Source organism: Sceloporus occidentalis, unplaced genomic scaffold (assembly GCF_023333645.1).
Source record: "Sceloporus occidentalis isolate IW3139 unplaced genomic scaffold, rSceOcc1.0.p SCAF_157, whole genome shotgun sequence".
Classification (NCBI taxonomy): Eukaryota; Metazoa; Chordata; class Lepidosauria; order Squamata; family Phrynosomatidae; genus Sceloporus; species Sceloporus occidentalis.
The window spans coordinates 1,350,931-1,366,740 of NW_028317137.1; the positions used below are offsets into that span (position 1 = coordinate 1,350,931).

The 15,810-nt window shown below is 44.7% G+C and overlaps 3 protein-coding genes across 3 annotated transcripts in view; 2 read left to right on the plus strand and 1 right to left on the minus strand.

Annotated features, from left to right (window-relative positions):
• The first annotated feature begins 133 nt into the window (after window positions 1-133).
• LOC149280369 (butyrophilin subfamily 1 member A1-like) lies at window positions 134-7,997 on the plus strand. Its single transcript, XM_089500623.1, has 7 exons — window positions 134-158; window positions 4,884-5,231; window positions 5,401-5,610; window positions 6,145-6,261; window positions 6,351-6,371; window positions 6,464-6,484; window positions 7,303-7,997. Exons 1-7 carry the CDS (start codon window positions 134-136, stop codon window positions 7,995-7,997), a joined length of 1,437 nt encoding a protein of 478 aa, XP_089356749.1.
• A 3,350-nt stretch (window positions 7,998-11,347) lies between these two features.
• On the plus strand, window positions 11,348-11,977 carry LOC149280370 (RING finger protein 225-like). Its single transcript, XM_089500624.1, has one exon. The coding sequence runs from the start codon at window positions 11,348-11,350 to the stop codon at window positions 11,975-11,977; it is 630 nt and encodes a 209-aa protein (XP_089356750.1).
• Window positions 11,978-14,353: 2,376 nt separating this feature from the next.
• LOC149280371 (gamma-aminobutyric acid type B receptor subunit 1-like) overlaps window positions 14,354-15,810 on the minus strand; it is a 28,135-nt gene continuing 26,678 nt past the window's right edge. The window contains exons 18-21 of the mRNA XM_089500685.1: window positions 15,535-15,662; window positions 15,174-15,302; window positions 14,853-14,996; window positions 14,354-14,581 (exon numbers count right to left, since the gene is read on the minus strand). Of these exons, the coding sequence (XP_089356811.1) occupies window positions 14,354-14,581; window positions 14,853-14,996; window positions 15,174-15,302; window positions 15,535-15,662 (629 nt within the window). The remainder of the gene's footprint in view (window positions 14,582-14,852; window positions 14,997-15,173; window positions 15,303-15,534; window positions 15,663-15,810) is intronic.

A 15,810-nucleotide genomic window follows, 5' to 3' on the forward strand; every position in this document is an offset into this window, starting at 1 on the left:
TCCACGCCCTGTTTATTTAAAAAAAAAAAACTATCAAAATCTATTTCCTGAAACAAAAAACTGCAAAAGTGAAACAAGAAGAGAGGCACTTCTGAGAACGGGGAGAATGCTGGCTCATCTCTGTCTCCAGATAATGACTCTGGCTGCAGCGGTCTCAGGTACTTTTTTCCTCCGTTGTATCCAGATCCCCCACTCTCTTCTATTTATGGAACACCTGGCAAGGGTAGCCTTGATTTGACGTCATTATAAGGACGGTATTTCTGTCCCTGTTTGAAGATCCCTTCTTAATCTTCATGTCTCGCTTTCCCTCTCTTAATGTAAAGTGTTTAACCCTAGCTGTCTATCCATCCATCCATCCATCCATCCATCATGCCACCGGTGGACAACTCAGCCGACCGCCGTTGTTTTTGTGACAGGGAAATCCATAAAAATTCTATTGTAAAGGATCAGAACATCCACGTTTATTCAACAGCTTCCTTAAAGTGTGTAATAATTTCTATAGTCTGTGTATTTAAGATGTTAATAACATTCGCTGTTAGATCGCTGTATACCCCACATTTCATGGCGGATCCGGGATCTATGAGCGTTCTCAGAGATCCACATTGCTGACAGTGAAGATGTTTATATATTATATGTATGTGTATATAATATACACTCTCCGGGTATGACCCGGAGTCTCCGAGTGATGTGCTGCTTTCCCTGTGCCTCCGGAACAGCTTCCACTTTCTCTGGGCAGACGCTCCCAGGAATGGTCATATATGTAAAATTTAGTGTGTGTGTGTGTGGGGGGGGTTTCTCATCCTGCTGAATTCCCTGTATTCTGCAGTACTAGCCCTACCACCTGGGCGAGCTAGGGTGCTACTCGGCAGCCCTCGGTAGATAATCTTGGAATATATTTCATGACAGAGAGATAAAGGGTTAATTCAGTTGGCAGAAAAAAAGAAGAAAATCGAGGTAGAAACACGAGGAACAAAGAACAAACAATACACTCCCGGGGGCTGTTATACGAAGCGGCACCTCCCCTTACAGGAAGTAATTCTTACTGTTGCTATTTTATTTTTACTTAGAAAACACGTTATTTCCCAATATTCAATAAAAAAAATGTCCAGAAATATGAATCAGAAAACCAATAATAAATAAGGATCATTTCTACATTGGAGATGACGTCTGGTAATTGTTGAATTGGAATCGCCAAAGGGGTAATCATTAGAAGCGTATCTGAGGATCTCCTACTCGGAGCTCTCCCTCTCCTGGAGAACTGACTTCATGAAGGGGCAGGGCTTGTCACATGTAGAGGGCAGGGCTAGCTTGTAGTGGGAGGGGAGTGGGCAGAATGTGGGTGGGGAGTAGGCGCGGCCAAACTGTTCCCCTGCCCAGAGAAAGAAGAAACTGACCTGGGGAAGAAGAGTTCCTCGGTATGGCCAGCAGGACTGGATCTTTGACCTCTCCGCGGTTCTTTGAAATCCAAGCAACATTTCCATAAAACGTATTTCATTTGTTCTATTACTCGGTTGCCACATGTTGGCTTCTGGTAGCACCCGGCCTTAGACATGAGGACGTGGAAGTGCATAGACACTTGGACCACACATTCAAGAACCATCAATGCATTTTCCGATATTTGTTTTACTTTCAGGATTTCCCTTTTTCTTCATATTTATATTCTAGGATTAGGGAGATTGGTTAGAGATCAGTATTTCTAAATCAGGCCTGTCGTGTAAAGAAACAGCATTCCTAGTACTGCAAACCCTTTTCAGGAAAGAAATCAGAGAAAGGAGAGGGGAGACAAAAGAGAAATGAAAGAGGAAATGAGTGAGGAAAGAGAAAGGAGAAAAGAAGAAAAGGAAAGGAGAGGAAAATAGGGAAAGAGAGAAGCAAAAGGGGATACAAAATTTGAGAAAAGAGAGAGAGGAAAACCCGTTTGACTAAGAGACCTGGAGACCTGAAACTCATTCTCACAGGAGGTCCCCATTTTTGGTCACTGTTGCCCTGTTCCAGGTAGCTGCCCCACTGTATGGGCCAGTTAGGGAGATCCTTGACCTCCTCTGACCTGCTCAGGGAGATGGAGCTCCGAGGTGGCCACATTCTGACAACACCTACTTCCCAGGGCGCCCACTCGTCCGCACACCTCCCAACACACCTGGAATATTGTGTTAACTGACCATTTCATCTGGCTAAAAAGACACAACTAAAAAGTTGGCAACACAAAAGGTCAAAGCAAAGGAGGTGGGGGGTAAACTGGAGACAAGCAGGGAAAAAGGAACTTCCCCTCCTCAGTAATTCTCAGAATTCTTGCAATTTCCTCGTTGTCTTCCCATAAGAAATTACTCAAAAAAGGGCAGAATAACTATTTTATTGCTGGCTAGGGTGACCCCATGTTTTTTTCAGGACACGTGTGTACATTTCACATGTTGCAAGTCCAGAACAGGTAAAGTGCTGCCCCCTGCAGTATGTGGGAGGTATAACTGTATCCTGCAGGGGCAGCTCCGTACCCTGAGTTTTGTTTAGAATTCTTGGCCGTGATGATTAGTATATCTTGGTGTGTGTGTGTGTGTGGCATATAGCATTTCGAGAGGCAGAGTGGCATATAGAGGGTTAAAAGGCATTTCTGAAGGCAGAGTGGCATAAAGGGGGTTAAAAGGCATATCATGGGGCACTCTGCCTCCAGAAAAGCCTTATGCATCCTTATAACACCAGACTTGCTACTGCTTCTGACTCCCTGGTGTCTGGTGGGGGCAGCGGGTGGAGGCCGGCGTTCATGAAATTAAATTAAAGGGGCCGGTGTGCACGCACCCTTTTAAGATGTGGGACGAAGTGCTGAGGCACGGCCATGGGCGGCCCAGTGCGGGCACGCTGGCCCCTTTAACTTCATTAGGCACCGGAGGAGGCTGCCGCACAACGGCTGCTTTCAATCCCGCTAGCAGCCGTTCAGCCAAGCTCTTCCTGCAGTTGACGCTCTCTGAGGTTGGACCTTCATAATGTATAGTAAAGTCAGGGAGCTGGATCCATCAGCTCTCACTTTAGTGAATAAAGCCCTCCATGTGGCTAAATGCAATGCAAAGTGGGAGATACATTGTTGCCGAGAACATTCTGGTGGAACTCTCAAGGTCATGTTTGTGCCCTTGATCTTTTGCAATTGGAAACATTTCACCTCCTTGAAATAATACTGCGTGACCCTTATCTCTTACACCCGTGTTACAACCAAACATACCTCACATACCGCACTAAGTACACAAACCTTACCCAAGCCTAACAGGTTCTGCCGGCTTAACCCGGCGTCGCCAGAGCATGGTCATCGTTACAGCGCAAGACAGTTTATTTTTGGTTTATTTCTACCAGTAATATAAATTGTAGACAAACGGGACGGACTGGAAATGGCCTCCGTGAAATAGCTGAGCCACTCATGGGTTTCACAAGCCGTTCATCTTCCAATATCTCTTGGGCCTCGTAGACAGGCAGATGTTGGGTCATTTCCAAAACACTAACGTTTGCAATACCCCCCAAAAAAATCTGGATATTAATGGATATCCAGTAATTATCAATACATATTTCTGATTTGTTGTAATCATAGCCAGTAGGGAGGGGTGTTGTTCACATGGAATGGTTTGGTCCAAGAACGGCGTTAAACAATTGTCTTCTGAACCTCATGCTCTAGAACGTGTCTGGACCAGGCTTCATCTCCCTTTAGATTGTCATGGTGTCCCCCTTACAAATGCATTGGGGGGTCTCGCCGGTTAGTGCTGGCTTGGCATGTGATCCTGGGGTCTGATGAGACCCCTGTGCACACGAACTCCCATGGCACTCCCATTGATATCAAAGGACTGATAGGCCGATTCAAGCAATCAATCGGTAGTGCAGGTCATCAGAACACAGAAGAGACATTGCACTGCAACCCAGGAGCTGCAGCTTCCATTAAACATTTTTACAGGTTTAAAGAATGCATTAACAAGATATTTCAATATGCATTTTAGGGGGCTTCCTGGCATGTATAGGCAAAGTGTCCGTACGAGGACACCGGTATCCGTGGACAGGTTTGTGAAGGTCCATAGAACATCATCCACCATGAGCATTGTTGATTGGTAACCGATGTCTCCTGGCACCAAATAAATACGGCGAGAGGTTTCATAGCTAAATGGGCAGACCAGGTGGGCCGACATCAAATTCTGTTTCTTTGTTAATGCAAGCTTCATACCGATGTGGCAACAACCTGTCCCTCCAAAGAGAAACACGGCAGAGTCCGATGGGCTGAGAAATTCTAATCACGGAACCCGTGCATGCGCCGTACGCCCAGCCTATCGGCACGTGGCATGCCATACTATTTCAACATCTCTCCAAATTAGTGACAAGCGCTCTAAAGGGACCTTCAGAATTTGTAAACCTATATATCCAAACCTTATATCCAAATGTCTAAATTACTTATTTTCACTTATTATTAAATGAATTGTATATCGCCACCTTGTTCTGCAGCGCTGTACATTGGATAAGGGTCTAACTGGCGCTTTATCTAACAGTCTGGACGAGGAGAGCCCTGCTTGAACGAGCTTATACTGGTTTGTTGAAAGGAAAGTAAAATGGAACAAGCCCTGAGGACAAATATACAGCTCGTCACAACAGTCAAGTGAATAACAAAAGGAAGAACGCAAACAAAAAGTTCATACAACTTTATTAAACTCTTGGGGTTCCTCCATGTTGTTTCGGTCCTGGCGTTATGTGGTCTGTCCCATTCTAAATAATCAGCAAGTAAGGATTTGCTGAGAAAAACATAGTAATACTTTCATAAAAGGCCAATGAGCCTTGAGTTCATGTTCTTGGGGGGCGACAGCATGTCAAAACCACCCAGACGGCCCTTATGTGTGAGTAACGGCCCTTCTCGCACTTCTTCACAGGTCAATTTCAGGTGAAATCACAAAGCGCATTGGTGGCAGCAGTGGGATCAGATGCGGTTTTGCCCTGCACTCTCTCACCCCCTCTGAGTCTTCTCGGACTAGAGGTGCGTTGGTTCAGGACTTTATTTCACTCAGTTGTGGTCCTACTGAAGGATGGACGGGAGGAAAAGGAGCAGCAAGTTACAGAATATCGTGGGAGGGCATCCTTACGAGGTTGTCCTGAGGTTGGGGACCTGGGACTGTCTCTGCGTAACATCCGCCTATCTGACGCCGGGATCTATCACTGCTTTGTGGAGAACACAAGCAGTCAGATATACGAAGAGGCCGTTCTGCAACTCAGCGTCACAGGTCTGTAATTCAGAACAGCGGAGAACCGGTCTCTACGTGGTGAGAAGACTTGGTTACCAAGTGTCTTTCGCTTTGGTCTCCTTAAATCCTGTATTCTAACCTCCGGTTTTCTCTCTTTTCCTCATGTCTTTCTCAAAGACTCTCTCATTTTCTTACCGATCTCTTGCAGGTGTGGGATCTCTTCCAAACCTGACCGTCTCCGTGGAAGGAAACTCTCTGATGCTTTCCTTGTCTACCTCTGGATGGTACCCAGAACCAGAAGTATACTGGGAAGGAACAGATGGAAATAGAATCACACCCGGTTCGGAGATATCTACCAAAGAAATGGACGGACACTTTGGACTGGAAAGCAGCATTCTTCTCAAAGACTCCTTGGAGGGTAACCTTTACTGTGCGGTGAGAAACGCCATGACATTAAATGACACCGGCTTCTATATACGTATCGCAGGTTGGTATCTCAATGCTTTGGTGGTTACATATTATGAAGGTATGGGATAGACAACTGACATACCTTCATAATAGAGAACGGAGATGAACTAAAGGATCCAGTCTTGGATGGAATGCTGCATTAAGGGCTGGTTCCATTTTATCCTAAATGCCTCCTGCTCATTTATGTTACGAATGGCTCAAATGCTGGTTACTTCTCCTCCTACAGTTCCATTGTTGAGTTAAACTCTTAAGTTCGGGTCATTTGGTGGCATCATTGTCCACATATTATGAATAGTCAGATCTTAGTGCTCATGGGACCTCGGTTATTAATCTCGGGAACTTAAGCCTGTAACACTTAGGTAACCTTAGGTTTCAAATGCATAACATGGGGGCTGCCAGATGTTAAGTTGTTTATTTCAATGATTTGGATCACTCTAGCGGTGTTTTATGATACCCGACCTCATCTTTTTCTGTCTCTCCGCAGACGCTGTGTTCCCGCGACAATCAAAATGGCTCTACGCTTTCGTCCTTGTTTTTTTGGTCTGTTTAATAGGGGGGTTCGGTGTGTTTTACATTATCCGGAGGCTTCGGAATGAGAAAGGTAAGAGACGTTGGGAAAGGGAGATAAGTAGGAGGATATGGGTGTGCGACATGCCTACTAACCATGGCTTTGGCTGTCTCTTTTTTTAGACGCACTGACGGTGGAAGTCGGTGAGTGATGGTGTTGATGGTGTATGATAACCAAGTAGAAGACTTTTGGACGTAAATGTCTCAAGCATGTCTCCTCTCTCTTGCCTTTATAGGTCGTCTGTCCGCTGAAATCGGTATGTCTTGGCAAGAACCAACTTCATATCTAATCCAGAAACTTTGGGCAAGCTGTGTTGACCTTCAAATTATTGTTTCTCCTCAGATTCTGTTGGGATGTCTCTAACTTGGGACACCTGTGACGACAAAAAATGGCAAATTTGGGCTACCAAGTAAATTTAACTCTTCTTGGACTACATAATCCAAGAAGAGTTTACTGCACATGGTAGCCCAAACCCGCCATTTCTCTGTTATCCTTTCTTCACTGGGGTCCCAAAAAGCTGGCGCATTTGCCATAGAACCTATAATCGTATTGATCAAACCTCACTCAATGCTGATTTGTCTTAGGCTCTTTCCAAACATGATGATCGCTGGATAAGAACCTGATATCATCTGGGCACGAAGTTTATTCACTACCATTACCCCCCATACTAACCCAATGACTATATCACAAATAACATTTTAGAAGTTACTCTTTTAAGTCAATGGAGACTCAACTCCTTCCAGGTGGCTTTCTTGAGTTGGGTCTGCTGCCTTCAGATCATGGATCATTCGACTCAACTGCTAAAACTGAGAGTTTGGTGATTACACCCCTTAGATGGAACTATATGTTTGTTTCTATTGTTTCAAGCTAATGACGTTCTTTTTACTCATTTTAGATTGGAGAAAAGCCGTCATGAAACCAGGTATTTATACAGGAAACAAAACCGGACTCTGCCAGTCACTCTTTCTGCACTTTATTTCCAGAGGAGGCCGATAATGTTAGGATAGGACATGTTAGGATGTCTCTATCTCAGTCCATTCTTGGCCCTCTTACCGTACTCTCTTTCTGTTTCAGAGAACATCCGCTTTTCCCCAGAAACCACTCAACCAAACCTCTCTGTGTCCGAAGACTGCATGACCCTTTTTAATCGACCTCCCGATGTTGAACCGTATAAAAATAACTCCCGCTTTGAGACTGAGCGCTGCTGTCTCGGCACCCCTTCCTTCTTCTCCGGCTGCCATTACTGGGAGGTAGACATGGGGACAGGGCTGGAATGGGCAGTAGGTGTTGCCTCTCCAAGGGTACGAAGACAAGGTGCAGCATATCAATTCAGCCCCCAGGAGCATATTTGGTGTATCGCTAATTTTGTTGACACCTACAAAGTGTTAGATACACCGGAGAAGCCACTTAACTTTCAAAGAGGTACTCTGAACATGGTTGGGGTCTACTTAAAGCTCAAAGATCCCTGGGAGTTATCTTTCTATGATGTTCACTCCTGGGAATGCATTGCTAAATTCAGTGTGACTCGACAGGAGAGTCTCAGTCCGTTCTTCTGGCTGGGAAATACAGGGGACAAAATAAGGCTGATCGAGACCAATCGAGGGAAAGCCATTGGGGGAGAAGAAAGAGAGAAAGAAGAAACAATAAAGAGAAACGAGGAACCGGGAGAACAACAGAAAGAGGACACCGAATGTCTTCTGCATTCAGCGTCCTCTTCCTGTTGTTCTCCTGGTTCTACATACAACCTCAATGACGGTGGTGTCCTGTAAAATCGGAGTATTTTGGATCTTAGCTACGGTCCCGGCTCTCATTATTGTAAAAGTTCTACAGATGGGTAAATATTGTCTAGGGAATAGATGTAGGTCTTCTACTCCTTGCCATTCATGGTCAGAAGATGCCAGAATACAACACTAGGTGGAGCTGAATATTATATAAAGAACGTTTCTCTATTCAAAGAAAGCCACGCAGCGCATGCATTTTGGGTTTTGTGATACACTTTATTATGAACACAGAGCACAGGGACATAAATATATATATATATATATATATATATATATATATATATATATATATATATAGGAACAAAGGGTTAAATTATTGGGTTACAATAAAATGTATTCACCAATTCAATGTATGGTCTATTTAATGTAAACCAGACTATTATATTACATGGATCTTGTATTTGTAAGGCTTTTTTCTTTTGATTATGTTTTTTTTGGTTTTTTGATTGTTCTATTTTTTTTTTTTAAGTGAAATTAATAAAAATGTTTGGTTTACAATAAAAAGTTGTGTGTCATTTTGAAAGTCTTTGTACATTTTGACTCCCATTGAAGTGCCGCGGAAGGGTAGGTATAGAAGACGGTCAGATGCCCACCTCGGTATACTGCCCCCTATCCACTATTGCGTGTGGAGCAATGGACGCTGCGCCTGCAGAGAGGGCTGTTTTGCACACCCATGTTCTGCTGGACTACCCTACTACACGCATGTACAGTGACTGGCGGGGGGCAATATCTCACAAGTGGTGCTTAGGTGGAAAATAGTGAAACTCTCTCTCAGGGCCAGACGGGGTTACTGGGATGCTGCAAAAGTTACTGGTAGGCTGCTTGCCCTTGGGGCAAGTGTGAAATCCGCCTCCACGTGGCCTACTGCCAGAAAGCCCCTTTCATCGCCCTTATGCCAAAAGAGAAAGCCAAACGTCCATCTTGCAGACAGATCCCACCATTACCCGAGTCACTATATTGTTCTGCGCAGAGAATGGCAAATGGCAGCCTCCTGTCTGCGTGCCCTGCGTGTTTGTGGGTGTAAGTATGTGTAAGTGTGTGTGTAAGTGCGGGTGTGTGTTCATATCTGTAACACGTGTCACACCGCAAAATGTGGCACAACCAGGAAAAACTTCAGAACTTCACTTGTCATCCTTATAAGTGGAGGGACACATGTGCCCCGTCACGGTGTCACCCTGTAATGGGAGGGGCTAATCCTTACTTTACCTGTATCTGTGTATGGCCCTGTAATGGGAGGAGCTATTCCACCGCCCGCCGTCCGTCATTGTGACTCTGAAGTTCACTTTGTTTGAGTCACGTGGCCGGGTGCCAATTGCTGTAGGTTACGGGTTCCTTATCAATGCACCTGCCAAGAGGGAGGGAACACGGAAAAGAAACCGAATTCGCACTGGGTGAGACATCCAGATAGACAGGTTGGGCAAGATTCCCGAAGCTGCCCAGGGCCAGATTAGACAGCCCATGAGACTGCCCCAAAGCTGAGAAAAGGTGACAGAAGAAAAAATTACTCTGCAGAGCAGAGAAGCTCACAATCTGATTGGGAACGCGACAATGCCAGAGCCTGGGATCTGAACAGCGCGAGACGCCTGTGCATCCTGGGACTGTGAGTATTATATATATATGATATAACACCGCATGCAAGGAGAAAAGAGACAGCAACCAGGCTGTCTAGCAGAGTGCAATACGGCAAAGATTTGCAATTTATTTATTAAGGTTGATGGGAGTTATAATCCAGCAGATGCCCAGAGGTTGCAGCCGCCTACTGATTATCTGCCATTTAATTGCAAGCTTTTGTGTTTAGTATGAAGGGGAAAGGGGGGACATTAAGAAGAAAGAGATAGAGAGAGAGAGAATGTAAAGCGAGAGGTGGGGAGGATGCCTGGAGACCAAGGAGGGTACGGAACAGGGAATGAGAGAGAAAGAAAGAGATAAGCGAGTGTACAGAGCAAGGAGTACCAAATACATACAGATAAAGAGACTGCCAGCCAGGCAAACAAGAGACTGCGCCCAGAGGGACTGAAGCGGGAGGAAAGAGACTGCGTTCCCATTAACCCTATAAGCCCTGCAAAGGTTTTTTGTTCATTATCCCCCCGATGACACAGAAAAGCCTAATCCCGTCCAATGCAGACTATTAAATAAATGCATAGAGCGTCACTCGGGCAATCAAAGGGTTAACGGCAGGAACACAATGGCTTCTTCGTTTGCACCTTTAAATGCACGGAGGCCGATATTAACCCTATAATAGCCTAGCAAAAAGATTCTATCGTAGTGACTCACTAATGGAGGCAATAAAAGTCTCATAATAACAGTCCTTACCGGAAAAAAAAACCATGACTTGTCGGGAGGTAAAGATATTTTGATTAGTCACCTTTATTCAGGCAGGGATTCCAGCTGTATGATAAAGCAGCGACGAAGGCACCAGTTGGGATGCTCAGATACCAGAGTAAAATATGTGCGGCCCTGACAATCTGCCCTGACTGGGGCAAAAACCAAAGAGATATGTGCCTCGCACAATATAGTGTTCCATGCAGTTTAATCCCATTTGCATCCATGAAATACCTTTGCATCTAAATACATGGCCAATATGAGTCCAGGTCTCCTAAACAGTTGCCGAATCGGTTAAATGACTCATTGATCTAGAACGTCCTCATGTTGGATCTATAACACGTATGATCCCGTCATGCTTGAATAAAACCAGTATAATGCCGCTAGGGTTCATTCCAACAGCTGAACTCAGCTGGCCAACGTGGGGGTAACAGGCAATCTCATTTAAAGGTACAAAGCCAGAGGGGGGTGACCAACATGGCATCATAGGCAACATTCAGGACCTCTTGGAAATAAGGGTGGTCCCATCCTGGGTCACCACAGGTATTATATGGTCCCACACGCTTACTGTAAGCATTAAGTGAAAAGGTGCAAGCACGTGGCCCTTAGTTAAATACCTCTGTGCCATGCAAGAAATTTGGACCATTGTGTAACATTATGATATAAATATATATCAAGAAAGCAATAACTAGAATAACCTGCTACAAGGAGCATTCCCAACACAAAAAGGCTGCTGCCTTAAGAAAAGGAATAGTATATATTTCGGGAAAAAGCCGTCAGTAAGTTCTCTTTAACGGTACGTGAGCCACAAGAGGACACGTCGCCCTGGGGTCCATAAAACATTGAGGCACTTCCAGATCTTGTGCGGTTGGGGGATGGTGATAGGTGATGGGAGGGTATAGGAGCCTGCAAAGGTGAGTGGGAATGGTTTCATTCAGATGTTAAGGTCCATTGATTGCTCTTCTTGGCTTTCTCCTCAGTTTAATGACCTTTTTGTTTCCGCAGACGTCTCCATCATGTCGAAGAATGATGAGGAGGCCCCCACTCAAGCATCAGAGGGAGATGGCCTCTCTGAGTGTATCATCTGCTTCACTCCATACGATACCGTCTTCCACCTCCCAAAAGTCTTGTCCTGCAGTCATGTCTTCTGTTTGGAATGCCTCTCTCGGATTACTGTGGGGTCAACGCAACCCGATGTGATCTCCTGCCCCATCTGTCGTCTTCCTACCTCAGTCCCACCCAAGAAGGGTCCACCGGGGTTGTCCACCAATGAAGAATTATTAGGTAAAGTGAGTAAGCCATCAAGCTGCCCAGTTCCTTCCCTGAGATTTAGCAGAAAACGTGGACTCTTGTATGTGCACAAGAATAACTCACTCCACCTTAGCACCGTCAGCCTCAGTGTCGACTTGGGACGTCCTCCACCTGATCCCCGATCCCCCCGGAATTTGTGTTCTCTTTTGAGGACTGGAGGTTGCATCTTCTATGGCTCTATAGCTATGGCCATTTTGTTGACTATCGCTCTTGTCCTGGCTGGTGTGTACATCTTCTACCTGGTTCCATGGAACGTAAGTAGCAATGCAGGAAACGGTGGTAATAATGGAACTGGGAGTATGCTCAACACCACCACAAACCATATGGGCCACTAAGGGCATTTTGGACCTTTCCACAATGGTGGATATCTTAAAACTGCATTAGATGATGGAAGCCTACATTGAAGTCATTTTCTGGACAATGTTCATCCAGGTACAAGGCTACGTCACTTACTGGATATCTTCATGGAAGGCACCAGTTGACGGAGGTGTGTCTCTTGTGTGGAAGTCACCTTGTTACATGGGGAGCAGTCATGGTTGATGGGCAGCCTCTGGATGTCTTTGTCTCCCTCTACGTAGGAACGTTGAAATTCCATTCAGTTTATTGCCCATAATAGGTCTAGGTGACCTAGAAAATTCCATTGTTTGCACTACCGTAACCTCAAAGACTTATAATTAGGCAGTGCTAACGTGCTAATTCCCTGAAGTTAATGTCATGCAATTATCAGCCCATTCTCATCTGGGACGGCTGTAACGAAGGCTAAAATTAAGACGCAATTGTCACCGGCTTTTTGTCTATAACAAGCAATAAAAGCAATTGTTTAAATTCAGGCTGAAATCCGGTCCGCATTATCTCCAGTTCCCCGACTGCCTCTTTCTCAAGAGTACATAGGATTTACCAATGTGATTAGATCCTTTCTGAGCTCCTTGAATGTTAGTGTGCAATACCCATCTTTATACATTAACTTTGTTCTGAGGTCTACGTGCTCATTTTTCTATGTGGGGGGCATGAACATTTGGATTATTTGAAGGAGGAAGGCTTAATGATCATTTGGTGTCCAAAACCCTACTGATTCCAGATAAATAGGCCCTGTTATTTTGGATGTTACCTCGGCCGGACCTCCATCACTGCTGGGAAATGAGGTAATATCTTGCTGCTTATACTTCATCATTCAGCTCCATTGAAAGAGACCGAGAACGTGTAGCTGAAGCACAACTTCCATTATCTTCATCCGGTAATACGAACACATGGATTTTATTTTTTACCCCAGTCTCAGATCTGGGGTTAAAGGGCAGATTGTCGGGGTCACGCAGTCTGGAGCCGATTACTTCATACTCTGATTTAATGATATCTGAGCATCCTGATTGGTGCTTTTCTCATTGCTATATCAAACAGCGGAAACAATCTCATTTGGAATTTTCACACAAGCCACTGTTTTCATAACCATTTGGTCATCACCATCATTGAGAAGTCCAATAGAATCAGTTTGATTAAAGTGTTATGTATATTTGAAGAGTCTCAGCGTCAGTTCCTGGGTTGGGAAGGTTATGAGGCATAAGAAAGACTCTTGTAAAAAAAATCATATTTCGAACCTTTGGACTTAACAGAAATCAGGGTTTTAGCTGAATTATCAGCCTTGTTCTTCTTAAAGGGACAGTGCTGTCCCTGCACGTAACCTCCAGACAATTGCTGTCTCTCCTGAGGCTAAAAGCTAAAAAAAAAAAAAAAAAAAAAAGGTTAGTTTTGGGTATTGTGTATGTGCCAATCACCTAGTAAAAAGAACTAATTCCTTCCAAAAAAATAAATAATAAATATATATGTTTATTTTAAGACATAAAGTCAGCTTAAAACTAACTTTTTTATGTTTCAAAGGGAACCTTTTGCCTCATCCGGGACCATTTTGTAAACGGGGAAAAAGGAGACCCCAAAATAATAATTTTTTTCTAGAACTGCCTATGTAATTCATGCCATTGTCTTGGGGTTGCATTCAATTCCACTTAAAAAAAACATTGTTTCTAAGCAATTTACTGTAAGCCATGGCAGATTACAGTCACGGTATCACGACGGCTAAAATAAAAGCCATCTTATTAATGGGTATAGGTGTGAGAATTAGGTTATTAGCTGCTTTATACACACAGATCACAAAATAAAAAAAAAAATAAAAAATAAAATAAAATAAGAAATAAGCAGACTTGTTGAAAAACAAACAGTAAAATGTGTCTCTTTTATTTATTGCAACAGTCAATCACAGCTTAGAAAACATGTTGTGAGCGATGTGTTGATGCAGATGACTTCGGGTGACTCTATATAACAGAGACGGTAACGATCCCTGAGGGAAAGCAACTTAAGGGGAGAATATACAGATTCATGGAAAGACGGCGGTGGAGGGAGAGAGCGAGCAGTCCCAGAACGTGAAGGTTATAGTGAGGGATTGCTGTGTAATATAAGGTGCCAAATTCAATGAGAACTGGGTGCAAGAGAAAGTAACTGAATAATAATGAGACAGAAAGTTGGAATAATACACAAGGGGGGTAGGGAAGGCGGACGGCGTGGTCGGCTGGAGTGAGGAGGGATGAAAGAAGGGAAGACACACACGATCTGAGAGTGAAGGAATGAGACATACTGATTGAGATGAAACAGAGGTCACACAGTGTATTTACAGCTATGTAGAATAAGAGAGCGCCCCAGCCCATTTCCATCGAGATGTCTCCCTACTTGTAGAGGAGGTGCACTCGGCTCCCGTCACAGCTGTTCCTGCCCAACTTGTCCCCCCCTTCCGCTACGAGGCATCGAGCGAGTGGGAGGCCAGGCTGGTAGAGAGAAGAGACTGCCCCCGAAGAGTTGGGGTAATGATTGTCAGAGCAGTTGTCTCGCGCCGTGACCGACTGTGTCCTGCGAGACCTTAACTGTTGGCGCAGTTCCATGACCCGCTCTTCTTTCTGCAAATTGAAAAAATGGTGGGGTGGAGAGAAGGGCAGAAGGTGGGGAAGGTGTGAACGATACAAGGCAGGAGCGGATAAAATGAAAAGAACAAGGGATGAAAAGAGAGAAAAGAATTAAAACACATAGAAAAGGTTACGGTGGTCCTATAGAATGGCTGGGTGGTCTGCTTGTTCCTGGACAATGCTTGATATACATTACAGTATAATGACAGCTAGATGGGTGAAGCTCCTCCAACCCGGTCCTAGGGTTGTCCTATTGACGTCTCACCTCGGCAATGATCCTCCCAAGCTCCTGATTCTCTCTCTCCAGCAGCCGAGACTTCTCCTCCTCGTTGTTATTGGTGGAAGAGCCGGTCTTCAAAGTGTCCTGCTGCTCAGACTGCCACTCTCCCCGAGTAATGAGACGTCGCATCTGAGAACAAAAAAGACACAATCTGATAAAGCTGCGTCCAGATAAAAACCCCAGGGACTCATGCATTGCAGAGAATATCGGCCAAGAGGGATCACTACAACGCCCGGGTTCCGTCTATAAAAATAAAATGCCCGGCCCTAAGGAGACGTGTCACAAAAAGGATGCCCTCGCCCTCACCTTGGGAACAAAAAGCACGACGAGGGTGATGTAGACAGAGAAGACAATGGCCAGAGAGGAGAAAGCGAAAGACGCGTCCTGCTGACTGCTCAGGATCATTGTGACTGGCGCGGTGATGAGACAGAGGACCTGGGGACATAAAACATCAGATGTAGATAAGACCGCTCCATAAACCATTAACGAGAGACATTAAGCATTAGATTCCTTAACGCCCTGAAGGGGCTCCCAAAAATACAGTCTGTCTGTAATTATTACTGGAATGGAAACCATAGGTATCTCTAGAATTAAAAGTCTCCAGGTGCTCCTGACCTTGGTGCTCCCCATACGGACCTCTCAAAGACTGACCGGCCCCAGTACTTACGGCCACATTGTAGATGGCCATCCCTACCGCGCGGTGGTCGTTGATTTTTTCAGTCGAGACGCTCTTTGTTTCGTAAGCGAGAAATATACCAAGTAAGAGCAGGAGACCCTTGGAGCCATAGACTATACCTGGAGAGGATGGGAAGAAGAGAGAGAGAGAGATAGGTGAAAAAGCGGTCCAAAGGTCTACTTCATGGTGGAAAAAAGTGGATGTTGAGCAACATATGCAAAAAATAACAACCAAGATGCACACAGAGAAGAAATCATTTGCCAAAAA